At 54.0% G+C, this 27,518-nt stretch overlaps 1 protein-coding gene and 1 long non-coding RNA gene across 6 annotated transcripts; both read right to left on the reverse strand.

Moving 5' to 3' along the window:
- Positions 1-1,954: 1,954 nt before the first annotated feature.
- On the reverse strand, positions 1,955-27,509 carry LOC100986134 (uncharacterized). Of its 5 annotated transcripts, XR_010108999.1 has the most exons (5): positions 26,902-27,509; positions 22,612-22,788; positions 13,124-13,859; positions 12,591-12,940; positions 3,530-11,357 (listed from the first exon to the last, which is right to left on the reverse strand). It is a non-coding gene; the product is annotated as an uncharacterized LOC100986134 (long non-coding RNA). The 5 variants fall into 5 exon arrangements; XR_010109001.1 differs by lacking the exons at positions 22,612-22,788; positions 26,902-27,509 and adding exons at positions 1,955-2,762; positions 17,733-18,020 and having other exon boundaries at positions 11,206-12,940; XR_010109002.1 differs by lacking the exons at positions 22,612-22,788; positions 26,902-27,509 and adding an exon at positions 17,733-18,020 and having other exon boundaries at positions 3,530-10,120; positions 11,206-12,940.
- LOC100986692 (uncharacterized) lies at positions 24,969-25,703 on the reverse strand. The gene has a single exon (XM_003822360.5). The coding sequence runs from the start codon at positions 25,701-25,703 to the stop codon at positions 25,101-25,103; it is 603 nt and encodes a 200-aa protein (XP_003822408.1). The 3' UTR covers positions 24,969-25,100.
- Positions 27,510-27,518: the final 9 nt, after the last annotated feature.

The following is a 27,518-nucleotide window of genomic DNA, read 5'->3' on the forward strand; positions in this document are numbered from 1 at the left end:
TTGAAGGTGGTGGATGTAATTAACCCATAACAAGGTTGCGCACGGTGGCTCATGCCTGTAATCTCAACACACTGGGAGGCTGAGGCAGGTGGATCACTTGAGGCCAGGAGTTAGAGACCAGCCTGGCCAACATGCCCTGTCTCTACTAAAAATACAAAAAATTAGTCAGGAGTGGTGGTATGCACCTGTAGTTGTAGGAGGGAGGCTGAGGCAAGAGAATCGCTTGAACACAGGAGACGGATGTTGCAGTGAGCCAGGATCATGCCACTGCATACCCTGGGCAACAGAATGAGACTCTGTCTCAAAAAAAAGGTGTGTGGGGGGGAGATACAGCAACTATTTTTTAAAAAGAGAGAATCACATTAAATTTTAAACTAAAAAACACAGTGTCTGAAATTGAATATTCATTTGATGGGACTAAAGCCTGTTAGACTTGTCTGAGCACAATGGCTTGTATCTATAATCCCAGCACTAAGCCAAGGCAGGAGGATTATTGAGACCAGGAGTTCAAGACCAGCCTGGGCAACATGGCAAAACCCCATCTCTACAAAAAATGCGAAAATAAGCTGGGCATGATGGCATGTATCCACAGTCCCAGCTACCTGGGAGACTGAGGCAGGAGGATCACTTAAGCTCAGGAGTTTGAGCCTGCAGTGAGCTGTCATCATGTCACTATACTCTAGTCTGGGTGACCGAGTGAGAGCTTGTCTAAAAAAAAAAATAGCATATTAGACCCAATTTTAAGAGGGCCAATAAATGTAAAGACAGGTCAGTAGAAATTATCTACATAAAGTGTTGCAGGATCCTTGGGGTGTCACTTTTTTAGCTGGAAACCTCTGGACTGTGGCACCTTTGCCTGAGATTTGCTCAGGCCCACTAGGCTCGTTCCACCCACTTGGCCTGGTTGCACTCAGCTCACTCTACCAGCCTGGATCTCATGTCTGCCAAGGGCGAGCCAGGTGTGGAGTGGCCAGGGGTGTGTGAGCAAACAAACATGGGGTCTGGCCACTGCACACAGTCAGGCATACCAGCTGCTGCAGCAGGGTGGACAGCTCCAGGTGCCAGCATCAGTGCTGGCTCTCTGTGAGGCTGTGACTGGATCAGACACACTGCAAGCATCTTTCAAGGCTGCCACTGGGGAACATGGTGGTGCCCAGAAGCTTGGAGACTCTGGGAACTGCAGGGCCCCAAAGAGGGGGTCACAGCCCTGGCTTGGGGAGCTCTCAGGTCTGGGCTCCCTGAAGGGCTGTGGCTCTTCTCTACTTCTCTTCACTCACAATGGATGTATTTCAGCCTTGTGTTACAGCTCTTTCAGCCTTACCATTTGGCTGGTCCCAAGTTCTTGTCCTGTGTCTAGGAAGAATTAAGTGGAGGGGCAGCAAGGTGAAAGGAGCTTTACTGAGTAACAGAATAGCTCAGAGGAGGCCCTGGAGTGAGTAGCTCCTCTCTGCAGGTTGGTCCTCTCGTCATCTCTGCAGCTCTCAGCAGAGAGGAGGCCCTGGAGTGGGTAGCTCCTCTCTGCAGCTGGCCTTCCTGACCTCTGCTCAGCTCTGGCCGAGCCTGGGGCTTTTATGGGCCTCAGAGGGGAGGAAGTACACGCCAATTGGTCCATGGGCGGCCATGGGCAGGCCCAGAAAAGGCACCACAAGTTTCCCACTTCAGCCTGCAGGACTGGCAGTCTGGCCCCCAGCCTTCAGGCCTTCCCTGGCCTGAAGGTGGGACCTCACCAGAGACCCACTCCCTTCTGCCCAGGAAGCTGTCTGCCTCTTGCTGCCATTCATGGCACCCAGGCTGTAGGTGCCAAGGGGCACCTGCAGGCCAGTGCTGAGCTGCCCTCAGCCCCCATCAGCTTCCCTCCTGTGCTTGTTGGTGCCCAAAGTCTGGAGGGGGCCGAAGTGGCTGGGGGCTGGCGTGTCAGCACAGACCTGCTCATGTTTGGGCCCTGCAGCTGCACGGGGCAGAGTAGGGTGCACAAGGCTTCTGCCTGCTCCATGGATTGGGAGGCTTTGGTCTGCAGCTGTAATGTGGGTGGCTGCAGCTGCGCCTGGAAGGGCAGGGCTTCTGCCTGCTCCTGCCCCTAGCAGGAGCCCAGGGAGCCCTGGGTCTGCAGCCACAACTTGGGTGGCAGCTGTGCCTAGTGGGGTGGGGCTTCTGCCTGCTTCATGCAGTGGGAGGCCCAGGTCCACAGGCATAACTTGGGTGGCTGCGGCTGCATCCAGGGAGCTCCTGCCCCACTAGCTCAGAAGAGGTGGGGCTCCCACCTGTCTGCAGTTCCTGCTGGCTCCATGGAATGTGCAGCCCTGGCTGCACCTCCCCCTGCAGCTGGTATGATGGCAGCGGCCACTCCAGATGGGCCACCAGTGCCATCAGAAGCACAAAGAGAAGTGATTGAAAAATTTCGCCTCGGTAAGTTGTGGGGCAGGATAAAGCAGTCTAACATATATTTAATTGGCATTTCAGAGGAGAAAAGAGAGAGAAGAAGACAGAAAAAAAATTATGCTGAAAATATTCCAAGGTTTATGGAAAAAAGAAAATTAATCTACAGATTCAGAAAGTTCAGTGAGCCCCAGCCAAGATGAATGCAAAGAAAGTCCTATTTAGGCACATCATGGGCAGACTGCTGAAAATCAAAGAGAGAGAATGTGGAAAGCAGCTGGGGTGAGTGGGGTGGGAGGAGACAATTATACATAGGAAAACAATGCTGCAAAAGACTGCAGACTTCTCATAGAATCAATGCAAGTCAGCAAACAATGGAACGGCATCTGAAAAGTGATGAAAGAATAAATCTGTTAACTCCGAATGGTATCAGTGAAAATCTCTCTCAAAATGGAAAAATAAAACCATTTGGGGATAAATAAAACAGAGAATTTGTGGCCAGCAGTCCAAAGACTGTTTTTCTTTTCTTAAATTCTTTAAAAATTAATCCACCTTTTAAAGTAAAAATAACAATGCATTCTGGGATCTATAAGACATACAAAAATAAAGTATATGACCACAAGAACACCAAAGGCCGGAGAAGATGTGATGGCATTACATATATATATATATATATATATATATATATATATATATATATATATATAATTTGTTTATTTATTTATTTATTTATTGAGACGGAGTTTTGCTCTTGTTGCCCAGTGTGGGGTGCAACGGCGCAATCTTGGCTCATTGCAACCTCCACCTCCCCGGTTCCAGCAACTCTCCTGCCTCAGCCTCCTGAGTAGCTGGGATTACAGGCATGAGCCACCATGCCCGGCTAATTTTGTATTTTTAGTAGAGATGGGGTTCCTCCATGTTGGTCAGGCTGGTCTCGAACTCCTGACCTCAGGTGAGCTGCCCGCCTCGACCTCCCAAAGTGCTGGGATTACAGGCGTGAGCCACTGCGCCCAGCCCTGGCATTATATTTTTGTAAAGTTCTTACGTTATACATGAAGTGGTGTAATATTATTGGACAGTAGACTGGATATTGAAGAATGCATATTGTAACACTCCAGCAACCAAAAATATAAAGAGGCATAGCTAAAAAGTAAGTAGAGAAGATGGAATAAAATATTTTATTAAGTCTCAACCAAATAGAAGGCAGTAAAGGAGGAACAAAAGAGGGGGGACAAATAGATAACAAATAGCAAGATGATAAAACTTAAACCCACCCATAATGATAAGTATATTACATATGAAAGGACTAGGCACTGCCATTGAAAGGCAGATATTGCCAGACTTGATTGAAAAGGATCTTAGCTGAATTCTTGTCTGTAAATGGTGAGAATTAAATGAGACTGTGAATCAAAGCACTGAGCACAGTGCCTGGCCCACACTGGAGGCTTCTTCAGTGAAAACTCTGAACATATTCTAATAAGAGTCCTGCTTTCCTTCACGCCTGTCTGTGAGCTCTGTGGGGAGGCCCCAGTTAGCCACCCACACAGCGTACAGCCCAGAGCTGAGCATTCATCTAATCAGCCTTTGTGGACCTCCAACGTCATGCCAGACAGATGGGGCCCTTATCACCTGGCAGTTGCATGTAGGTTATATGTCTACTTTTCAGGAACAGTGAAATGACCCCTCCTCCTGTGCCTCCTCCAAAGAGGAGTTGGAGAAGGAGCCAGGGCACAAAGAGACAGATTGTCAAAACCATGCCTATGCCAGGCATGGTGGCTCATGCCTGTAATCCCTGCACTTTGGGAGGCTGAGGCAGGCAGATCACTTGAGGTCAGGAGTTCGAGACCAGCCTGGCTAACATGATGAAACCCTATCTCTACTAAAAACACAAAAATTAGCTGGGCAAGGTGGCATGCACATGTAATCTCAGCTACTCAGGAGGCTGAGGCAGGAGAATCGCTTGAACCCAGGAGGTGGAGGTTGCAGGGAGACGAGATGGTGCCACTTCACTCCAGCCTAGGCGACAGAGCGAGGTTCCATCTCAAAAACAAAACAAGACAAAACAAAACGAAAAACCATGCCTAGAGCTGAGACATCCTGAGGCTGGCTGGGGTCATCAGCTTGTGGCCAGTGTAGCCACCGCATGTTGGCCCACACCCTCCCCTTCCCTGGAAGCTGAGGCCAGAGGTCTTCCCATTAATCTCCCAGTGCCCCAGGGCTTCATGGGAAGCCCCTTTCCCCAGAGAAGCTCTTGTTCTCTAGCGTGGAAGCCCAGCACCTTACTTATTCCTGGAGTCTAGCTCCCTCTAGTCAAGCCAGAGTACCCAGCTTTTGGTCAGGGGGCTGTACGTGTGGGGCAAAGGGCAAAGCGGTGTCCAGGACCTGGAGCAGGAAAAGCTTGCATTATGCTCTGTGTCAACCCAGTGGGGGCTACAGGTCCTGGGTTACTACTTGCCAGTTGGTGGTTGTGTGGGCAAGGAAAGGGGGATCATGGGTGGGACCCTGAGAGGCACTTCTCATTCCCCTGTGAGAGGCCCCACATCTGGCCTCTCCAGACAGACTCCATGCTGGATAACAGTTGGGTTCAGAACTTTAAGGAACAAATTGCTGTTTCCAGCTCAGCTGTTCAGTCCATTGGGCTCCTCCTCTTCCAAATCCCCTATCACTAACCCTCCTGCCGCATGAGGGTAACCTCTACCCCTACTTCTAACACCATGGAGTAGTTTTGCCTGTTTTTGTCCTTTATATATGTGAACTATTTTGCACATTAAGGTTGTAGATTCATCTATATTGTTGTGTACGGTTTGTTTATTCTTAAAGCTGATCAGTCATCCCCTGTATGAATGAATAGTCTATAATTTCTCTATCTGTTCTAAAGCCGGAGGATATTCAGATTCTTTCCAGTTTAGGGCTGTCCTGAATAGTGTTGGTGTGAATATTCCAGGTTATGTCTTTCTTTCTTCTTCTTTTTTTTTTAACTGAGATAAGATCTTGCTCTGTCACCCAGGCTGGAGTGCAGTGGCGAGATCACAATTCACTGTAGCCTCCACCTTCCGGGTTCAATCAATCTGCATGCCTTGGCCTCCTGAGTAGCTGGGACTACAGGCATATACCATCATGCCTAGCTACTTTTTAGTAGAGACGAGGTTTTGCCTTGTTGCCTAGGCTGCTCTCGAACTTCTGGGCTCAAGCAATCCTCCCTCCTTGGCCTCCCAATGTGCTGGGATTACAGGCATGAACCACCTCACTTGGCACAGGTTACATCTTTTGATGAACACGTGGATGCATTTCTTTTGCCTGTATGCCCAGGAGTGGAAATGCTGGGTCAGAGGGCAGGGTGTGTTCAACACAATTAAACCTTACGGATGCTTTCGTGGTGGTTATACTAATTTAGATTCCCATCAGCAATGTCTGAGAGTTCTGGTTGCTCCATATCCTCATCAACACTTGGTATTGCCAGTCTTTTTCACTTAAACTTCTCTGGTGTCTGAAGTGGTAGCTCACTGTGGTTTTGTATTCTCCTTGCTATTGTCCGAATGTTTGAGTTTCTCCCAAAAACTCATACGTTAAGACTTAATCGGCTGGGTGCAGTGGCTCATGCCTGTAATCCCAGCACTTTGGGAGGCCGAAGTGGGCGGATCATGAGGTCAGGAGTTCGAGACCAGCCTGACCAACATGGTGAAACCCTGTCTCTACTAAAAATATGAAAATTAGCCGGGCATGGTGGCACACGCCTGTAATCCCAGCCACTTGGGAGGCTGAGACAGGATAATCACTTGAGCCCGGGAGGCAGAGGTTGCAGTGAACCAAGATTATGCCACCGCTCCAGCCTAGGCAACAGAGTGAGAGTCCATCTCAAAAAAACAAAACAAAACAAAACAAAAAACCTAATCACCAAGGTGATGGTGTTAGAAGGTGTTAGAAGATGGGGATCTTTGAAAGGTGATTAGGTCATGAGGGCTCTATCCTTGTGAATTGGATAACTGCCCTTATAAAAGAGGTGCCAGAGGACTGTCTTCCCCCTTCCACCATGTGAGGATGCAGCAAGAAGGTGCCATGTTTGAAGCAGGGAACAGGCTCAGGCACCGGATCTACTGCTGCCTTGATCTTGGACTTCCCAGCCTCCAGAACTGTGAGCAATAAATTCCGTTGTTTATAAATTTCCCAGTCTAAGGTATTTTGTTACAGTATCCTGAACTGACCAAGCCACCCCCATGAGTCATGAAGCTAGCAGCTTTTCGTGTATTTATTGGCCTCCTAAGTACTCTTGTTATGAAGTACTTTAATGCAAGCCCTTCCCCATTTTTCTCTTGAATTGTCTGCCTTTTTCTTTTTGGTTTGTAGGAGTTCTTCATATGTAGTGGGAAAAAATCATTTGGGATGTGTGTGTGTGTGTGTGCACACGCAAATGCATGCATGCACGTGTTTCAAAGCCCAATCTTCTCTGTCCCACAAATTCAGAACACCACAGTGGTTGGGCCATAATTGCACTGTGGGTGGTGGCAGGGTTTCAGACAAAAGGCATAATAACATGTCACATAAAATTAATCTGATTTGAATCGATTTTGTACGTGATGGGTCAATTTGTCTTGGTCTGATGCTTGTATAAGAGCTACAAGGAGTTTATATCTCATTTTATGCTTGCACATGTTTAAGTAATACACAATAAAAATCATTTAAGGCAACAGTGAGGGCCCAGGAGATGCCCTTCTTCTCTAGGTAAGCAGGAGATTCTCAAAACACAAATCCAATCTGTGACTCCCCTGCTTAATGCATCTCAAAAGATCCTTTTTTTGTCTAGGATGGAGATGAGACTCCTTCCCCTGGTAGGCGGCCTCCTCGGATCTGCTCCCCTGCACTGTTCACTGAAGCCGCCGCCTCCTTCTGGGCATGGTCTCTCCATGTCTTCTCTCTCCACATAAGCCCCCAGCCCCTGTTTTGGAGCAGCTGCTGCCCTGACCACCCCTTTTGCTTAGACTTAGCTCAATCATTCCTTCTCTGGGAAGCTCCCACTGTGGCCTCTGAAACCACCATCCCAGCTGGGCACTTTGCTTCTTCTTTTTTTTTTTTTTTTTTGAGACACAGTCTTGCTCTGTCGCCCAGGCTGGAGTGCAGTGGCACCATCTCGGCTCACTGCAACCTGTGCTCCTGGGTTCATGCCATCCTCCTGCCTCAGCCTCCCGAGTAGCTGGAACTACAGACGCCCGCCACCACGCCCAGCTAATTTTTTTGTATTTTTAGTAGAGATGGGGTTTCACCGTGTTAGCCAGGATGGTCTCAATCTCCTGACCTCGTGATCTGCCCGTCTCGGCCTCCCAAAGTGCTGGGATGACAGGCGTGAGCCACCACGTCCGGCCTTTGCTTCTTTGCATCATCTCAGCTGAGATTTTTAATTTACTTGTGGGATTCTCCCCTCCCAAACTATAAGTTCTGTGAAGACAGAGATGGTATTTTTTTCTCCTCACTTTATTTATTTATTTGAGACAGAGTCTCACTATGTTGCCCAGGCTGGAGTGCAGAGGTGCAATCTCGGCCCACTGCACGCTCCACCTCCCGAGTTCAAGTGATTCTCCTGCTCAGCCTCCTGAGTAGCTGGGACTACAGATATGCACCACCATGCCTGGCTAATATTTGTATTTTTAGTAGAGACGGGGTTTTGCCATGTTGGCCAGTCTGGTGTCAAACTCCTGACCTCAGGTAATCCACCTGCCTCTGCCCCTCAAAGTGCTGGAATTATAGTCACGAGCCACTGCGCCCGGCCTTCTCCTCACCTTTTTCTCCAGTGTCCACTCCAGCATGCAGTATTTGATAAGCGCTCAGTAAATGTTTGTTGAATGACTTACTAACCTGAGCTTGTGTTAAACCTCTCACTGTATTGATTCTGAAAGGCAAAGAGGGCCCAAGGTCACACGTAGGGAAGGGCCAAAGGCAGGACTGGAGCCCAGCAATTCTTGTTCAATCACACGGAATGGGAAGTAAAGTCCTCTTTGGCCAGCAGCAGAGAGGCCAGGTCCCCCTTGTCATCAGCCTGGAAGACCCTAAAGGATCATCTAGGACAATTCTTTCATTCTTCGAATGGGGCATCTAAAACTGAAGAGTGGACAGGGATTGTCTAGAGTCATACTGTGAAGGTGATCTGGAAGTTCCGAGAGAACACAGCAGATTCTATCCTGTAGAAACACAACGGGTTCTACCCAGATTGCCTGACATTCAATATTCTTTTTTAATTAAACTAAATTAATTAACTACTTTTTGAGTGCAGTGTTGTGATCTCAGCTCACTGCAACCTCCACCTCTCAGGTTCAAACAATTCTCCTGCCTCAGCCTCCCGAGCTGCTGGGATTACAGGTGTGTGCCACCACGCCCAGCTAATTTTTGTATTTTTAGTAGAGTCAGGGTTTCGTCGCGTTGGCCAGGCTGGTCTTGAACTCTTGGCCTCAAGCAATCCACCTGCCTCAGCCTCCCAAAGGGCTGGGATTTCAGGCGTGAGCCACTGAGAGGGGCTCTGACACTCAACATTCTTTCCAGTATCCCCAACTCTCCTGGAGGTGAAGGACTAAGGGGGTGGGGGCATGGCTCTCAGACTCCAGACTGACAACCTAATATTGAGGCTGGGCTGGGACTGGAACCGAGATTTCCCAGCCTGAGGCCAATGGATGACAAGGGCCTTTCTTGTTCTCCTCCAGAGCCTCTACTGGAGCCCCACTAGGGAATTCCTGTCCTTGGAAAAGTGGGAGAGGACCAGAACATTCTGGAATAAAGACTGGAGACATTCAGAGTGATGCAAGAAGTACAGTCCACAGTGGAGGAAAACTCCAGCTGCCAGGCAATTGCCCGCTGGTCCCTGGCCTGGTCTAGGTGGTTGTGGGGGAAGGGGAGCTAACTGCAGTGACTCACTTAACCCTTTCCGGGCAGAGGAAGATAACGCTTTTTAATTGAAAAAATTTTTTAATTAAAAAACATTTTTTTGACGGCTTCTTGTTGAGCAGGGCTACCCCACAGGCCATGTGCCTAGAGTGGCCTTAATTGAAATTTTTGTTACAATCATTGTAGATTCCTGTACAGTTATAAGAAATAAGAGCAAAGGCCGGACGTGGTGGCTCACGCCTGTAATCCCAGCACTATGGGAGGCCGAGACGGGCGGATGACGAGGTCAGGAGATCGAGACCATCCTGGCTAACACGGTGAAGCCCCGCCTCTACTAAAAATACAAAAAATTAGACGGGCGTGGTGGCAGGCGCCTGTAGTCCCAGCTACTCGGGTGGCTGAGGCAGGAGAATGGTGTGAACCCAGGAGGCAGAGCTTGCAGTGAGCCAATATCGTGCCACTGCACTCCAGCCTGGGGGACAGAGCGTCTCCAAAAAAAAGAAGAAGAAGAAATAAAACAGAGAGGCTGGGCACAGTGGCTCACGCCTGTAATCCCAGCACTTTGGGAGGCCGAGGCAAGTGGATCACCCAGCCTGGGCAACAAGAGGGAAACTTCATCTCAAAACAACAACAACAACAAAAAAGAAAACAGAGGGATCCCAGGTACCTGCCTTCACTCAGTTTCCCCAATGGTAACATCTCGCAGAACTACTGGGCGCCATCACAGCCGGGGTCTGACTGCTCTTGCTCAGGTTTCCCCGGTTTTCCGTATCCTCACGTGTGTGTATTCACTTCTGTGCAATTTTATCGCAGGCCAAGGCAGGCGGATCACCTGAGCTCAGGAGTTTGAGACCAGCCTGGGCAACATGGTGAAACCCTGTCTCTACAAAAAATACAAAAATTAGCCAGACACGGTGGCACGTGCCTGTAGCCCCAGCTCCTTGAGGGTCTGAGATGGGAGAATCACTTGAGCCCAGGAGGTGGAGGTTGCAGTGAGCCCATATTGCGCCACTGTACTCCAGCCTGGGTGACAGGGCGAGACCCTGTCTCAAAAACAAAAACAAATAAACAGAATGAGAGTATGCAACCTTTTGGGACTGGCTTTTCCCCTCAGCAGACACCACTTTTCTTGAGCACCTTGATCTCATAGTCCCAGGGACGGCTTCTGTTATTCCCATTTTACAGCTGAGCAAACTGCTCCCCAGCGCCCAACCCCCAGAGCCAGTGCTCATGATGGCTAATTTGGGGAGCATCTCCTCCAGGAGAGGAGGGCAGGGGGTTGGGCGGAGGGCTGGGGCCAGAGCCTTCCCCAGCCCTGCTGAGACCCAGCTCCCTCTTCTGCAGCCTGTCTCAGAGCGGGGTCTCCTTTGTGCCTCCCACCCGCTCCCCAGGCCCGTCTTTTCCCTCAGCAGAGAGGCAGTGAATGGGGGCCGCTGGGGGCCAAATCTGCTGACCCGAGGCCCAGCTTGGCCACAGAGAGCCTGTGACTAGCACGGTGGCCCCATCCTCTGAGCCTCAGGATCCCCCTGGGTAAAACAGGGGGAAGGGTCACACCCTGCAAATCCATGAAGATGCAATGAGGCAACGTGTGAGGCGCAGTCAGCGAAGTGCCAGGCGCAGAGTGAGCCCCCAGCGCACGCCGCGGAGAGCCGCCCGCAGCCCCATTTGGCAATGAATTATGTATGGCCTTCTGGCAGCCCTGCGTGTGGGGCTGCAAGCTCCCTCTGCTCCCCCCTGCTTCTCTTTCCGGTGAGGGGCGCAGGCTCCCCGGGGGGGTGGGCAGTGTTCTTTGTCTCTCCTGCAGGGACCCCCTATCAGCTTCCCAAGGCTAGTGCCTCAGTGCCCAGGATGCCCATTTCACAGGCTGGAGAACCAAGGGCTGGTATAGCTCAGGGTCTTTTTCAACAGACACTAATAACAATAATAGAGCACCACCAGTAACAATAATAATCACCATCGTACCTGCTGGGCTTTGTTTTTCTGTGTGTGCCAGACACATTTAACAGAAAATCCTTCATCCAACAAAAACGTCCACCTGTGCAGGCACTGTCCGAGGGGTTGGGGGCATAGCCCACAACCGAACAAAGTCTTGCCCTCACAGAGCTCGGGTGCCACTGTGGGAGAGCAGGAAATTAATAAATGAGTAATTTATGACATAAAATGTCAGGTGACAGAGGCTATGCAGGAAGAGGAAAGGGACGGGGTGGTCAGGGAAAGCCTCTGTGAACAGGTAGCATTTGAGCAGTGCCTTGAAGGAAGTGAGGGAGCCCTCTCAGGAGGTATCTGGGGAGGAATGTTCCAGGCCAAAGGAACAGCCAGTTCAAAGGGCCTGGGGTGGGACCTGTGCCTGTGCCAGGCTCACCAGTGCAATGGGAGGCATCAGATTCTCAGAACAGCCCTGGGAGGTGCATGCCATCACTGCCCCATTGTAGAGATGAGAAAACTGAGATTCAGAGCCTATTTAGAATCTTTCCTCGTCTGCTTTGCGGCATATGCATAAATGTGTTTGGTTGGGGGTGTTAGGAAATATGTGATATGTATCACATCATCTTTCTTTCTTTTTTTTTTTTTTTGGTGGTGGGGGATGGACTCTTGCTCTGTCGCCCGGACTGGAGTGTAGCGGTGCGATCTTGGCTCACTGCAACCTCCACCTCCCGGGTTCAAGCAATTCTCCTGGCTCAGCCTCCCGAGTAGCTGGGATTACAGGCATGCATCGCCACGCCCGGCTAATTTTTTTTTTTTTTTTTTTTTTTTTTTTTTTTAGTAGAGACAGGGTTTCACCATGTTGGCCAGGCTGGTCTCGAACTCCTGACCTCAGGTGATCCGCCCACCTCGTACTCCCAAAATGCTGGGATTACAGGCATGAGCCACTGCACCTGGCCCCATCTTTCTACAACTGGGAAAATTCTGAGTTCTGGAACCATCTGCCCAGGGATTTGGGGTCAGAGATGGTGGGCCTTTCTGATCCTGGTCTTTGCCATGGTTATGATTGTGGCATCCCTGCCTGTCTTCTATCACGTGCCTCAGCCTGTTTTTTTTCCTTTGCCAGGCTGCAAGCCCCTGATATCAGACTAACAGGAGCACAACATTGCACGGTCTAAAGACACTACATTAGGGTGAAATTTTGTTCTTCTATCTTCCCCCCTTGCATGGAGAGGACCCTCATTCCTGCCCCCACCCTCGCTTCACTGTGCCAGGCACAGGCAGAGCCCAGGTGCTGCCTCTGCTTGTCTGCAGTTGCCGACGAGGCCTGCGCTGAGCATTTTGGCAAGTCTGGAGAATTGAAGGCCCAGGCCCTTGGCCCTATCACCGCAATGCAGGCCCAGAGGTGGCAGGCGGGAGCTTACCGATGGATCTGCCAGTGTCAGTCCCAGAGCGGACCCCAGAAGTGTTCAGGCATGGACTCGCACTGTCTGACATTTCCATCGATGGCCTGCATGAGGAATGGATGGTGAGCATCCTCCTTCCATCTCCAGCTGGGGGTGGAGGGTGTGAGCCTGCCCGCCGAGAGGAAGCCAGTTACAGAATCAAAATGACTCAGGCTGGGCTCTGTGGTGCGTGTCTGCAGTCCCAGCTGCTCTGGAGGCTGAGGCAGGAGAACTGCTTTAGTCCAGGAGTTCGAGGCTGCAGTATGCTATGATCATGCCTGTAAGTAGCCACTGCACTCCAGCCCGGGTAACACAGCGAGAACTTGCTTCTGAAAAACAAAAACAAAATGACTCACAGAAAGGCGGAGTGGCCAGAAATCAGGGACTGGGAACCTGTGGGGGAAGAAAAATCACTCAGCAGTGGTCTCCTCCCAGCCTTCCTGCCTCCAAGTTTGCCCCTCTAATCAGTCTTACAGAGCTGCCAGCTTAATCGTTCCAATTAATCCTCCTACCTGAGCCAGCAAACCTTCGCTGTTGCTCCTACTTGCTTCCAAAGGCAGTTCAGTGTCTGGCCCCACTGTCTTTCCAGGGTGTCCTCCTCCTCCCGGAACACAACTGGCTGCCCACCGGCTGGGCGCGGTGGCTCACGCCTGTAATCCCAGCACTTTGGGAGGCCAAGGCCGACAATCACCTGAGGTCGGGAGTTCGACACCAGCCTGGCCAACATGGTGAAACCCTGTCTCTACAAAAAATATAAAAATTGACCGGGCACGGTGGCTCATGCCTGTAATCCCAGCACTTTGGGAGGCCGAGGCCTTGGGTGGATCACGAGGTCAGGAGATCGAGACCATCCTGGCTAACACAGTGAAACCCCGTCTCTACTAAAAAAAATACAAAAAATTAGCTGGGTGTGGTGGCGGATGCCTGTAGTCCCAGCTACTCGGGAGGCTGAGGCCGGAGAATGGCATGAACCCGCGAGGCGGAGCTTGCGGTGAGCCGAGATCGGGGCCACTGCACTCCAGCCTGGGCGACAGAGCAAGACTCCGTCTCAAAAAAAAAACAAAAAACAAAACAAAACAAAAAACAAAACAAACAAACAAAAATTAACAGGGCATGGTGACACACGTCTGTAATCTCAGCTACTTGGGAGGCTGAGGCAGGAGAATCGCTTGAACCTGGGAGGCGGAGGTTGCAGTGAGCCGAGATCACACCACTGTACTCCAGCCTGGTGACAGAGTGAGACTCCGTCTGAAAAAAAAAAAAAAAAAAGAAAGCCTTTGTCCATGCTGTTCTCTCTGTCTGGAACAGCATCACACTTGCAGGCCAGCTCCACATCAGAGGAGACCCTCTTTCTACAACTCTTGAGGGCCTCTCCAGTCCTCCAGCCCCACTCCATTCCACATCCTCACAGTCAACACAGCCCCACTTGCCTGGACTCTCGGAGCAGTCTCCCAATAGGCCTCCCTGCCTGGGGATAAGTCCCAGCTCTCAACCTGGCACTCAACGGCCTTCCTGATCAGCTGGGCTCCAGCCTCGTGATTCCCACCCACTGTTTGACCTGACACAGCTGCTTAAGTTTCTCTAGTTCTTCTAGATTACCCTGTTCTCCCACTTTGAGACCTTCTTATGTGTAGATTTCCTCTTCCTGGAGCACTTTTCCCTCCCCTCTTGGCCCGCCTTTTACTCATCTGTCAGGAAGCCATGTTGATTCCACCTCCTCCAGGAAGCCTTCTTGGATTTAGGGTCCCTCCTGTTGGCTCCCAGAGGTCCCATATCCCTTGCATCATCACAATTCCTCCTCCAGATTGAAGCTGGCTGCTTTGCCAGTCTCCTCTAGGCCATGGTCTCCTGAGGACAGAGCCACACATTGGCCTCTGTCTCCCCCAGCTTGATCAAGGCAGGAGGTGCCCAAGAAAGCCCAGAAGGAAGGAGTGGGAAATGGTCCCGCACATGTATTGAGCTCCCGCTCCACAGTGAGCCTTTTACTTGCAGCCCAGTAGCCTGGATGGCTCGGCCTTTCTGACATGGAGTTAGGTCACCATCTGGTCACAGCCTGCAGCCCCAAGCTCTTCTCTTTTCATCTAGATAGTGGGCATAACCCTGGATCTTAACAGCCTGTGAGATGCAAAGGAAACACCAGACCCCAAGGGCTCATCCCAGTCCCGGGTAGATGATTTTAAGCATTTCGTGTTCCTATCATTGGTCGTTATTGGGGCTCTGGAGCCAACCTCTGTGGCTTCAAATCTTGGCTTCTCCTCTCCTGGCTGGGTGACTTTGGGCAGTTACTTAACCCCTCTGTGCCTCAGTTTCCTCATCTGTAAAATGGAACTAATCATAAGCTCATTTTCTCTGTTTCTCAGGGCCCTGGAGAGGATTATAACAATTGATATGCATGCAGAGTTTGCACAGCACTTGGTGCAAGGGCCGGGCAAATGCTGGCTGTGGTTGTTATTATCTCGGGGTCACCCTGAGCATCTGATACCAGTGAGGAGACTCTGGCTTCTGGGGAATCTTCCAGAGCTGCAGATCTGAGCCTGGCAGGAGGAACTCTTAGACCTTGTGAAGACTGAATTCCTGTCCCCTGAAGCTCTTGAAACCATCCCATTCATGTCTGCCAGTCAGAGTCACCAGGAAGTTCTTCCTTGTATCTATCCTAAGTCTTTCCTGCGTTGATTTCTCTGGGTTCCCATCCAGGCCAGATAGGAAGACGAGGGAAGGAGCCTTAAGGGTGTTTCAAGCATCAATCCCAGAACTTCCCAGCTCAGCTCAGAAGCCAGCAATGTGAGTCTCTGGCTCCAAGGGGGCCAAGAGCCAGGAGGGGAGGGTTTGCCTGGCTCAGTCTCCTTCGAAGGTCTCCCAGCCACAGCCAGATGCAAAACCACCTTTGTTCGCTGAATTTCAGGCCGTGGGAGGGAATGGGGCCAGCGCCTGGGGTGCGGCTGGGGAGGGAGGAAGAGATGCAAGGATTGAAAATTCGAGGGAGGCCTAGAGCAGCAGGGAGGCAGGACAGGGCACCCTGGGCAGCCAAATAGGGGCAGGGGTGTGGGAAACAGAGGGCGCAGAGCAGGGGCCAGCGGGGCTGGGAATACGAGCCTCGGGGAGGCCGGCGAGGCGCGGAGAGGGAGGCCTCATACCAGACACTGTCTAGACGCAGCAATTATTGTCAGCTCGGAACACCCAGGCTCTGCCGGTTCAGCTGAAAGGGAGCTTAACAAAGAAGCAAGGGAGGAAGAAAGCAGGGAGAAAAGCCGGCTCCTGGCCTGTCGGGCTCTTTCTCTGCCTTGGCCACCCCCCTTTGTGTTCCACCAGCCCTGGTGGGGGGGACCCCAATGTGAAAGCACAGCTCAGAGATGCCTAATGGGGACACGGCTCCTCCTGGGCCCAGGGGGCCTGGCCAGGATCACTGTGTGGGTTTTTGGGAGGGAGAGGAGGGTGCTCTGGGCTGCCTCCTGCACGTGTATTTCTTTATATGGAGGCAGTGAGAACAGAATTCCCAGGGAGACAGCAGGCCTGAAAGTTTGAATCGCAATTCCCCCAGCTTCCTGCTGTATATATAGCTCTGGGCCGACTACAGATTTCTCTCAGCCTTGGTCTTCTCATCTGCAAAATAGGAAAAAGAACACTGCCTGGGCCAGGCGCGGTGGCTCATGCCTGCAATCCCAGTACTTTGGAAGGCTGAGACGGGTGGATCACCTGATGTCAGGAGTTTGAGACCAGCCTGGACAACACAGCGAAACCCTGTCTCTAATAAAAATACAAAAAATCGGCTGGGTGCGGTGGCTCATGCCTGTAATCCCAGCACTTTGGGAGGCTGAGGCAGGCGAATCACCTAAGGTCGGGAGTTCGAGACCAGCCTGACCAACATGGAGAAACCAAGTCTCTACCAAAAATACAAAATTGGCCGGGTGTGGTGGATTGAGTGCAATGGCGTGATCTCAGCTCACCGCAACCTCTGCCTTCCAGGTTAAAGTGATTCTCCTGCCTCAGCCTCCCAAGTAGCTGGGATTATAGGCATGTGCCTGTAATCCTTTTTCCCTCTTTGCTTCCATCCCAGGGAGAGTCCTTCATGCGTTGGATGGGACCTCCAAGGCCCTAAGTTTTTGTGGCTGCAGAGTCAGCTCAGAGCCATTTGGGCCAAACTCAACAGACCCACAGACAGAGAAAATGTGGCACATGCTCTCCGGCTCAGGGCTGCTACGTGGCCTTTTTCTCTCTCCTCCTCTCCCTGGCATTCTTTGCAGTTTCTGGGACTTTGGGTTCCTCTCTGGCTTCCACTTTCTCTGGGCCTCCTAGAGTCTCTGTGATTGTCTAGACTTTCATTCTCCTGCCACTACCCCAGCCACTGTCTGGAACCTGACCTTGGCTGAGCCACTGGGCCTGGTATTACAGGCAGCTCCAAGCTCAGGAACCCCAAGCTCCATCCTGGGAGAGGACAGACCAGGTCCTGAGTAAGAGGTAGGCAGGTGGCCCTGGACGCTGCCCTCCAGCCACTGGGCTCCTTGAGGAGGGGCTCAGATGCTGCTCCGGGGTTCCAGAGTGACCAGGGCTGGGGGTGGATTTTCAGAGGAGCAGCCCAGGCCCTCCTCCGTCCATCATTTCCTAGTCTGGCCTGGCTGGGTCATTCCCTGGTCCTGGAGAGGTTGGAGGTGTCCCATGGGTTGTGCCTCAAGTGGAGGGCAGGGCACTTAGTGCAAGGGACAGTCTCACACACACTCACACTCACTTATACACTCACACACGCACACTCACATACACTCTCACACACACATTCACACACACACATATACACTCACACTCACACATATACACTCACACACTCACATATACACACACAAATACACACACACTCACATTCATATACACACTCATACACACACACTCTCGCACTCCCTCTCATACTTTTACAGTCATTCTAACACACACACATGCTGTCCCAGAGCTAAGGCCCTGACACCTGCCCCAGTGACACTCCCCCACCACCAGCCTGGGTCCCTGGCTGCTGGGCACCCTCACTGTGTCTAGAGCTGGAAGCTCCCTTCCCCTCTCCCGCTCCCACACGCCCATAGCTGTCCACTGCCTGCAGATCCAGGGCAGACCCGTCTGCTTGCATCAGAGGCCCACCTCTCTGGAAGATTCCGGCATGTCCCACCATGTCACATGTGGTTCTCTTTGCCTGTCTCCTCTCTGCACCTTCGCTCAAGCTGTTCCTCCCCCTGGCACACCGTTCCTGGCTGCCCCCACCATGTCTCAAAACAAATGCCTGGCCTCCCATGAACCTGCTCCCCCATGCTGTCCTCTGCCTCGGGGACAGCACCAGCGTCCACCCACTGTACATGCCAGGGCCCAAGGAGCCTCCCCAGCCCCTCCTTCGCCTCCTTCACCCTCACACCATGCCACACCATGCCCTGTCCCCTGTACCTCCCACACTGTCTCAGCCAGCTGCCACCATCTCCACTGGATCTCAGTGCCACACTCCCAACCGGCTTCTGTGTCCACTCTTGTCCCTACCATTCTGAGTAAGCTTTGGCAATCTAGTCTCTTTTCTCTATAAAACCTTTCCTAAGCTTCCAGCCACCACAAGACAAGGGCTGGTCTCAGGCCAAATGGCCCCCTCCCTGCCACTGGCCATAGTGATCTCCTCTCAAGCTCTTAGGTCTGTGGCTGGGGGTCCCCATCCAGACCACCCCTGTCCCTCTTGCCTCCACCAGTCTCTCCTCCCCTCGTCAGCCACCCTGGTCCTCAGGCACCCTCTTCAGGGAGGTCTTCTGCGACCTCTGCAGAGGCCAGGCCCAGGGGACCGGTGCTCCCTGCCCGCTACCCCCTTGTCATTCTTTAATGCCTTATTCATCATGATTTGTGCAGCTACCGTCTCTGCTGTAGGACTGCCCTGTGTGGGCCTGGCTGTGGCTGTCTTGTTTGTCACTGTGTCCCCAGCACCCTCCTGGGGCCCTCTCTGGGTTTGGTTTTCAGCCTGGCTCCACCAAGAGGCAGGAAAAAGGGAGCCCCAGTCCCTCCCACCCTCTCCTCCAGGAAGCCCTCCCTGGAGAGACCCTGGAGTATCAGGGGAGGCCTCCTTGCCCCTCCCCTAGGGCTCCCAAGCCCTGTGTCCCAGTGGCCACCAAAGGGCAAGGACATATTGGCTGGAGAGCCCCCAGAACAGGGCTGCGGCTGCCTTGCGCCTTCCACTCCTCCAAGCCCAGTGCCCCGCCCCACCGCCCCCCCCGCCGCCCCCGCCCGGGCCTAGGTTGATGATGCTGGGGGGCTGCTCTCAGCTGGGGCACCAGGAGGCCAGGATGGAGCCCCACAGAGCCCCTGGGGTACGGGAGAGGTGGCAGTGCCCGCTCCGCATCCATTCCTCCTCCCCAGGCCCTGCCAGCTGGCTTCTCCAGCTCCAACTGGGCTCTGCCTTTCCCTCTCCCTCCATCACCCTGCTGCCTCCCCTCCTTCTCCCCTCCTCTCCTGCTCTCTTTCGCGTTCCCTCCCCTCTCCCCATTCCCCTTCCCGGACCTCCCCCGCCCCCACTTCTCTCCTCTCCTCTCCTCTCTTTTCCTCTCCTCTTTTCTCTGAGTCCTTCTCCCTCGCCTCCTTCCTTTCTTCTTCCTGGGTTAAAAATAATCAACTTTCTGGGAAGCAGCAGCTCCTGCTGAGCCGCCCTCCCCACACTCGGGAGCCCCTGAGAATAGCTTTCTGCGGTTCTCCACTAGAGCCCCTCCCCTCCCCTCGCCGCCTCCCCGCGAGCTGACTAATAAGCCCGGCCGCGCGGTGCCAGCTCGGCTGGAAAGGCGTTAACCACTTCGTGCCCGGACTGCGCGAAAGGGGCGGACGGGCTCCCTGCAGGCCCGGGGGGAGGGGTGGCGGGCGCGGGCGGCCCCGGGACACGGCTCAGGACGAGGCCCTGAGCGGCAGGCGGTAGGCCCTCGATTTTTCCTGGCGGTGGGATGAATGTTGACTTCTGACCGCCACGCCGGCAGGTCCTGCTGCTGGTGCAGCTAGCAGAGCTTAGTGGCACCGGTGGGCGCGCCAGGTGCGACACCCAAGGGATGGGTCGGGGTCACATGGAGGGCGTGGCTGGGCCGGTGAGGCTCTCTCCCCGTGGCCCGAGGGACTCCTAGGTCCTGGCACTGGGCACCGCCTGAGGGGAAGCCGGGGCTGGGACCGTTAAAGTTCGGGCCAAGGGCAGGGAAGGGCTGAAAACTGTCCTGGGATCCAAGGACGTCCACAGCTGGTAGGGTCTTTAGCGATCACCCACTCTGCTTCTTGCAGAAAGGGAAACTGAGGCCCAGAGGGTGTGACTGAGGCCGGGACGTCTCTCAGTTCCTGTCCCAGACTAAGGGAGGCCCGCGGCCCTGCAGCCGAGACTTTCAGTTCGGGCGCCTCTGCAGGGGTAAGGTTGGGGGAGGGGGGGTGTACATCAAGGTCAAAGGTGAGGGGTAGGTGGGGAGAGAAGAAGCGCTGAGCTCTGCGGGGTCCCCGTCAGCCCCGCCCACTCCGCGTGGTCCCGGCATTACCTCATCGCGGCGCGCGCTCATTGGCTGGCTCCCCCCCTTGAAGGACGGCCCAATGCGGCGGAGCCCGTTAACCCTTTCCGCCCCGCGGACTCTGCCCTGGCCATGCCACCTGCCTCCGCGGCCCCCAAGCGGCTTTCAGGCGCTGGAGGGCCACGGAGAACAGGGAAGGGTAGTGTGGGAGCCGGCTTGAGGCCGGAGAGCACAGTGGTTAGAGCACAGGTCAGACAACTACGTCTTCGGCCCCTGTCCTGCGGCCGGCCGGCCGGCTGTGTGACCTTGGGGGACTGGCTTCACCTCGCTGAGCCTCCGCTAGTTTGCTCAGCTGTAAACAGGTGAATGATGTAACTCCTGCCCTTCCCAATTCCTTCCCGGTGTACTTGCCACGTGCCAGGCACACGTGGGCTCTGCGTTCTATTCCACCTTGTCTCCTCACTGGAAGAGGTACAGTTATTATTATGGGTTTTCCGGGGAGGAAACAGGGCTCAGGGCAGCAAAGCTGCCTCCCAAGGTCACGCATCAAGAAAGTCACAGAGCTGGGATTTGACCCCGAGTCTGCGGGTTCTGAGCTGTACTCCTCCCCAGGGCAAGATTCTGCTTCTGCTGGGAGGCGCTGCTTCTAGGAGCATTCCGTCTCTCCGGAAGGAGGGACAGGACTCATACCCAGCTGGTCAGCTCGTGACACATGCCACTGTGGCCAAATAAAACCAGAGCCCAGGATCTCCATGGACAAGGGACAGGAAGAAGGGTGAGGGCAGGGAGGGGCTGGAGTTGAATCCTCAAACAGGGAGGCAGGAGGACCCTCAGACAAAGGCAGGGGGCTGGACTGAGCCCAGCGAGGGTGCATGGAGTAGGAAGCTCTGAAGAAGCCTGCAGGATCCCCTGGGGGTCAGCCTGCTGGTTAGGGGTCAGCCCAGGGAGGCGGCTTCTCTCTGGGCAGCACCAGGGGTCAGCCTGGGGCAGGAGTGCAAGCCGAGACCCACATACCTCATGTCTAGGTATTTACAAGTTATAAATCAAGCTAACAAACTGCTAAATAAAATATGTTCTGTTGCCGGGTGCGGTGGCTCACGCCTGTAATCCCAGCACTTTGGGAGGCTGAGGCGGGCAGATCACCTGAGGTCGGGAGTTGGAGACTAACCTGACCAACATGGAGAAACCACGTCTCTACTAAAAATATAAAATTAGCCAGGCATGGTGGCGCATGCCTGTAATCCCAGCTACTCGGGAGGCTGAGGCAGGAGAATTGCTTGAACCAGGGAGGTGGAGGTTGCAGTGAGCCGAGATCACACCACTGCACTCCAGCCTGGGCAACAAAAGCGAAACTCCGTCTCAAAAAAAAAAAAAAAGTTCTGTCCTCCTTCCTTGACAAATACACCTTCATAAGGACAAACACACCTGGAAGGCTGGGTTTGTGTTTAGAATTCTCAGGCTCCTTGGAGACCACAGGAGGAGCTGTAGCGGGTGGGGGAGCCCGCCTCTCAGCCTCTGGCCTCTGGCTTCACACTCGCCTCTTCTTTTCTTTTTGCCCCAGGTTTTGTCCTTTTCCCTGAGGGGCTGTGCATGCTCAGGTGTAGGCACTCCAGGCTGTAAGCACGTGTTCTGTCCACACCCCCTGCCAACAGCCACCTCCTGGTCACTCCTGGGGTTTAGGGGTGCCCAAACAGGTGGCTCAGACAACCCTCAGGAGGATGCACCCAGGACGCAGGCCGGGGCCATTGAACAGGGAACTCCAGGGCCCCAGGTGCCAGATCATGGTCAAGGGGCCCATGGCTCCAGCTGGAAATGTCTCCCTGGTCCAGGAGCGCTGCCCTCTAATGCACAGGGCTCAAGTCTGTGGGCTGAGGGCCCCAGGGTGCTGCGGCAGCTGGGGTGGCCAGAGCTGGACACGGGGTCTCCCTCCATCCTTGAGCTTGCTCCTAACCATCACCTCCAGCCATGTACCCCCGCCCCAGCCAGATTCCCCATGCCCCAACCAAATGCCGACCCTGGGGAGCTTCCCACCTCAATGAGTCAGCTCCCTTTACCCTGTCCCCACTGCCCCCCACCCTTATCCCCCTTATCCGGCTGCTCCATCTCCCGCCTGCTCCCTGGGCTCCTAGCCCCTACTCTCTGCCTGCCCCCCCAACCCCCCTCCGCCACCCTAACCTCCTATCTGCCCTCCTCAGCTCAGCCAGCCAGATCTTTCTAAAATGAAAGGCTGCAGGCTTCCTTCCCTCTCTAACCATCGCTGGTTCCCGGGCTCTCTACATATCATCCCCAGGCTCTGGAGGTCTCTCCTTTCCTCCCCTCTCCTCTCCTCGGGTTCTGAGCTCTAGCCATTTGGGCCTTCTCTCCAATTCAGTTTTGTGTGCTTTCTGCCTCACGGTCTTCATGTGCGCTACCCCCCTCTACCTGGAACCATGTTTTCTGCTCTTTGTCCCCGGCTCCCCAGACCAGCAGAAACCACATGGCGATGAGCACATGGAGTTATCAGTTTCCAGTGTGTTTCCTACCTGGCCTGCAGGCAACAGGAGGACAGGCTGGGTCAGTGCTGTTCACTGCTCCATCTTCAGTGTCTGGCACAGAGCAGGTGTCACTGAAGTTTCGTAAGTCAGATGCAACTGCACTGGGCTTGAAATCAAGACACCACAGCAGCTAATGTCTATTGTATGCTCACTGTGTCCTGGGCCCTGCTTTTAAGCATATGACATGTATTAGTTCACTTATTTCTCACAACAATCTTTGAAATAGGAATGATTACTATCTCCACTCTACAGAATGAGGACACTAAGGCACAGAGAAGTTCAGAGACTTAGGCTCACAGCTGGCCAGTGACAGACCCCGATTTGAACCCAGGCAATGGAGCTCCAATGCTGAACCACCTCTTGCCATCTAGCCCCAGCTGGGCTAAGGCCTTGCTGTGGGTCCCTGGGCCAGTGTCTCCACTTCTCTGAGCTGCAGCTTTGTTTTTTTTTTTTTTTTTTTGGGACGGAGTTTCGCTCTTTTTGCCAAGGCTGGAGTGCAATAGCGTGATCTCGGCTCACCACAACCTCTGCCTCCCGGGTTCAAGCGATTCTCCTGCCTCAGCCTCCTGAGTAGCTGGGATTACAGGCATGCGCCAACACGCCTGGCTAATTTTGTATTTTTTAGCAGAGACAAGGTTTCTGCATGTTGGCCAGGCTGGTCTCGAACTCCCAACCTCAGGTGATCTGCCTGCCTTGGCCTCCCAAAGTGCTGGGATTACAGGTGTGAGCCACCACGCCCGGCTCTGAGCTGCAGCTTTTCTGTGTGTGCAGTTGGGGGTTGGCCACAGTGGTGATCCCTGAGGTCCCTTCCTGCTCTGGCAGCCTGGCAGCTCCTCTGATGATCCATCCTTCAGGGAGCCAAGGACTCCCCGTGGAGGTCCTGCAGGGATGCCCAAGAGTTGGGTGGCTGGGAAACAGCTCACCGTGTGTTAGGCTGTAGACCTGAGTACCTGGCCAGGGACCCAGTCGTCCCCAGCAGTCTTGTCATCGTGACCGGCCTTCATCTCACAGGAACCCAGGCTGGGCTACGTAAATGAACTGAGCTGAACTGCCAGGTGCTGGGGTTCAGGCAGAGACCGGAGGCTAGAAGTTTAGGGGGGCCAAGTACTTGGGGCAGGGTTGAGCTTGGGTCCCCACACCAAGAGCTCCACAGTCATCTCAGGGACCCTTCAACAACAGCCCTGAGGGCTATGCATCCATTTTTTAGAGGAGGACATGATGGGGAGGCACAGTGGGGGACAGCGACCTGGCCGAGGTCACACAGCAAGAAGGAGTCTAGATTTGGCTTTTAACCACTCTGCCCCCAGCCTTGGGCAAAGGTGTTCAGTGTAGATGTGAGAGTGAACTGATAGAGAAGTTCTAGAAGGGGTCAGGTGCAGTGGCTCACCCCTGTAATCTCAGCACTGTGGGAGGCCGAGGCGGGCGGATCACCTGAGGTCGGGAGTTCGACACCAGCCTGGCCAACATGGTGAAACCCTGTCTCTACTAAAAATACAAAAATTAGCCGGGCATGGTGGAGGGCGCCTGTAATCCCAGCTACTCGGGAGGCTTAGGCAGGAGAATCGCTTGAACCGAGGAGGTGGAGGTTGCAATGAGCCGAGATCGTGCCACTGCACTCCAGCTTGGGCTACAGAACAAGACTCTGTCTTGAAAAAAAAAAAAAAGTTCTGGAAGAAACTCTGGGACATACATATGGTTATATGGGTCCATGTGTTCATACCCATGAGCATGGGTACCCCCTTGCTCCCCATCCCAGCACCTCTCCTTGCCCACCTCTGTCTCACTGCCTTTGTTTATTCGCCTGTGGTCACTGTGGACTCTGCTAGACCCTGAGCCTGTGAGGGCAGCGGCTGTCTTCCTGTTCCCTGCACACCAGCACGTGACTCGAGCACAGGCAGGAGGAAGGCGGATGGAAACACAGGCGCAGCCCAGGGCTGTTCCACCCTGTGTTCAGTCCCTTCCCTCCTTGGGCCTCTGTTTCTCATCTCTGCATATGGGGTAAAATGCCCCATCCTTAGTCCGGGCTCAGGTGAGCCGCTGGGTTCCTACTGGGCCATGGGAAGGGCCCTAATACCTGAAGGGCAGGGAGGATGAGGGCAGGCAGCTCAGCTGCCCTCCCTCCATCCTGGGGCCTGCCACCTCCCCTCTGTCTTCTCCTGATTCCGGTTCCCCACCAGGAAGGGCTCACTGTCCTGCTCAGCAAGTTCTCTCAACAAGCTGGGCAGCCAGGGGGGTGCTCTGCTGGACTGGAGGAGCCGATGTGAGCCCAGGCCACCCATGGAGGCTCCCTCTGAAGAGAGGGAACAGACAACCCAGCCACTTGTCAGGAACCCCGATCAAATACCCCACCCCCAAGGCTCAGCACTAAGTGTCCCAGGGGCCTGATTTGCAGGAAGGGCAGCAGGATGCTCACTTGGGGGTGGAACACTCACCTGAGGGAGGAACTGTACCTGCCGAGGCTTGGATTACCCACAAACTCAGCCCAGCAGGAGCCCGCTGGCTGTGCTAACAATGTCCACTGTGACGTTGCTGAGATTCTGCAAGGTTCTTTCAGTGTTAGCCCATTTTACAGAGGAGAAAGTTGAGGCTCCAGACAGATGTGAGCTTAAGCCTCTGGCCCAGTTCAAGTTTCCAAATATTCCAGAGGCCAGGGCCTGGGGCGGGGTGTGGGGCACCCCAAAGTCCAGGTGAGGGTGACCTGAGGGTGAAGTCTGGGTCTGGAGAGGCAACAGAGGGAGTGAGGACGGCTCCTGCCAGAAACAGGGGAGGGGTGTTTGAGACCTTGAAGGAGGTGGGACTGTGACAGTGGTGACTGTGGGAAGAGTCCGGGTCCAAGCAATAACTGGGAGAGACTTGGTGCAGGGCCCTGAGCTGAAATGGAGGAAAACGGAGCTGGATGGGTCCCTGCCCTCAATGGGGGGTAAATGCTGAGGCTGGGGGCATGAGCCCAGAGGAGGGCACCAGGGCAGCCTAGACATGAGCTCTATGGTCTGTGTGTGTTTACTGTGTGGCCAGAGCGTGTGAGGAGTGTGTGGAACCGTCTGTGTGATGTGGGAGTGGGGGGATAAGTGTATTGGCATATGGAGTGGGAGTGTGTATGTGTGCACGCATGCACGCTAGGGCATGCACCTTTGTGCCTGTGATCTGTGTCATGCAGTGTGTCTGTGCCTGTGTGGGATGTGGTCCCTGTGATGTGGGGAGTGTATGTCGGTGTGTGTGTGTGTTGTGGGGTGGTGCTAACTGGGACACTCTCCAGGGGAAGATCCTAACTCGGATGGAGGTGGAGGAGTTAACCAGGAAAATGGGAGAGGGACCAGCACGTGCAAAGGCCTGGAGGCATGAAGATGGAGCCTGGAGCACTGGAGGACTTGAAAGTGGTCCAGTGAGGCTGGGAGTAGGGAGGGAGAGGCAGGGGCTGGGAGGGACAGGGCAGGCCTTCCTCCACCAGTTTGAGTTCCATTAGCTTGAGGGTGTGTACAGCCAGGAGGGGTGGAGGGGCTGAGAGGAGGCCGAGCCACCACTGACCAGGTGGAGGGGTAGGGGGTGAGCCTGGACCGGGGCAGGTGCTGGGTGGAGGTGGGGGAGTGAGAGCCAGAGCTCTCAACCAAGCCTCTGGGAGGCCGCAGGGCCTGGGATCGCAGACGCGAGCCTAATCCCTGCTCAGCCCAAGAGCTGTAGCCAGAAGGTTCTTAGTTTCCCCTCAGTAAACTGAGGTTCAGGACATTTCTGGGGCACTTGCTCTGTGTGACTGGGCAAGGGCTGGGCAGGCATTTCCAGCATGAACACATTTTCCCAGGCCCACTGGTTGGAGGGCACCGAGGGGAGAAGGGGGACAGAGGAAAGGAGCCGGAAGCAGGAGCCAGAATTTGAACCTAGGTGGTCTGGCTCCAAGAGGGCCCTCTCACTTGACTTCAACAGTGACATTAGCCAACTTCAATAGTGACCCCAGTAGCCAGGCGCGGTGGCTCACGCCTGTAATCCCAGCACTTTGGGAGGCCGAGGCGGGTGGATCATGAGGTCAGGAGATGAGACCATTCTGGCTAACACGGTGAAACCCCGTCCCTACTGAAAATACAAATAATTAGCCGGGTGTGGCTGCGGGTGCCTGTAGTCCGAGCTACTCGGGAGGCTGAGGCAGGAGAATGGCGTGAACCCGGTAGGCGGAGCTTGCAGTGAGCCGAGATCGCGCCACTGCACTCCAGCCTGGGGAAAGAGCGAGACTCCGTCTCAAAAAGAAAAAAAAAAAAATTGACCCCAGTAGTGACAACAGTGACTCACCTGCCCCATGGGCTTCCAACTGAGATGGTTGTGCTCTCCTTTGACCCTGTATCCTGGGGGACTGCATACGGTAATTATATTGTTACTGCGCCTTTTTAGAGATGAGAAAACTGTGGTCAGTAGCAGAGTGGCCTGACCAGGGCTCCAACTCCCCCGTCCTACTGCAGATGATGTGGGGCAGTTTTCTTAGCACAGGCTGGAAAGCTCTCTTAGGTAACACGTGGATGACAGCGTGTGACCCGGCAGAAAGGAATTGTAATTCCGGGTGGCTGTACGACCTTGGACGGTCCTTTTGCCATCTCTGGGCCTCGATTTACCCAACTGTACAATTCGCCCTGTGAGTCTAGGAAGATTTGCTGAGCGTCTGCCAACTGGCAGATGAGGAAACCGAAGTTCAGAGAGTTGAAAGCACTTGCCCCAGGTCAGGCGGCCGGCTTCGAAGCCGGATTCCGAAGGCGTGCCCTGCCCTCGGCCCCCAGCGGTGTCGTCCTGCCCCCAGGGGGCCGCGACGCGGGGCCGTTCCAGGCCCTGCCAGCCTGACGTCAAGCCCGGCCGGCGGGGCCTGGCTCTGCACAAACAGACGCCGCAGGCCAGCGTCGGGGCCGGGGGCGGCGATG

This window comes from Pan paniscus, chromosome 11, assembly GCF_029289425.2.
Source record: "Pan paniscus chromosome 11, NHGRI_mPanPan1-v2.0_pri, whole genome shotgun sequence".
Classification (NCBI taxonomy): domain Eukaryota; kingdom Metazoa; phylum Chordata; class Mammalia; order Primates; family Hominidae; genus Pan; species Pan paniscus.

Coding starts and splice junctions, on each gene's coding strand:
- LOC100986692 (XM_003822360.5), bottom strand. CDS start 25,703: ATGCCAATACACTTATCCCCCCACTCCCACATCACACAGACGGTTCCA.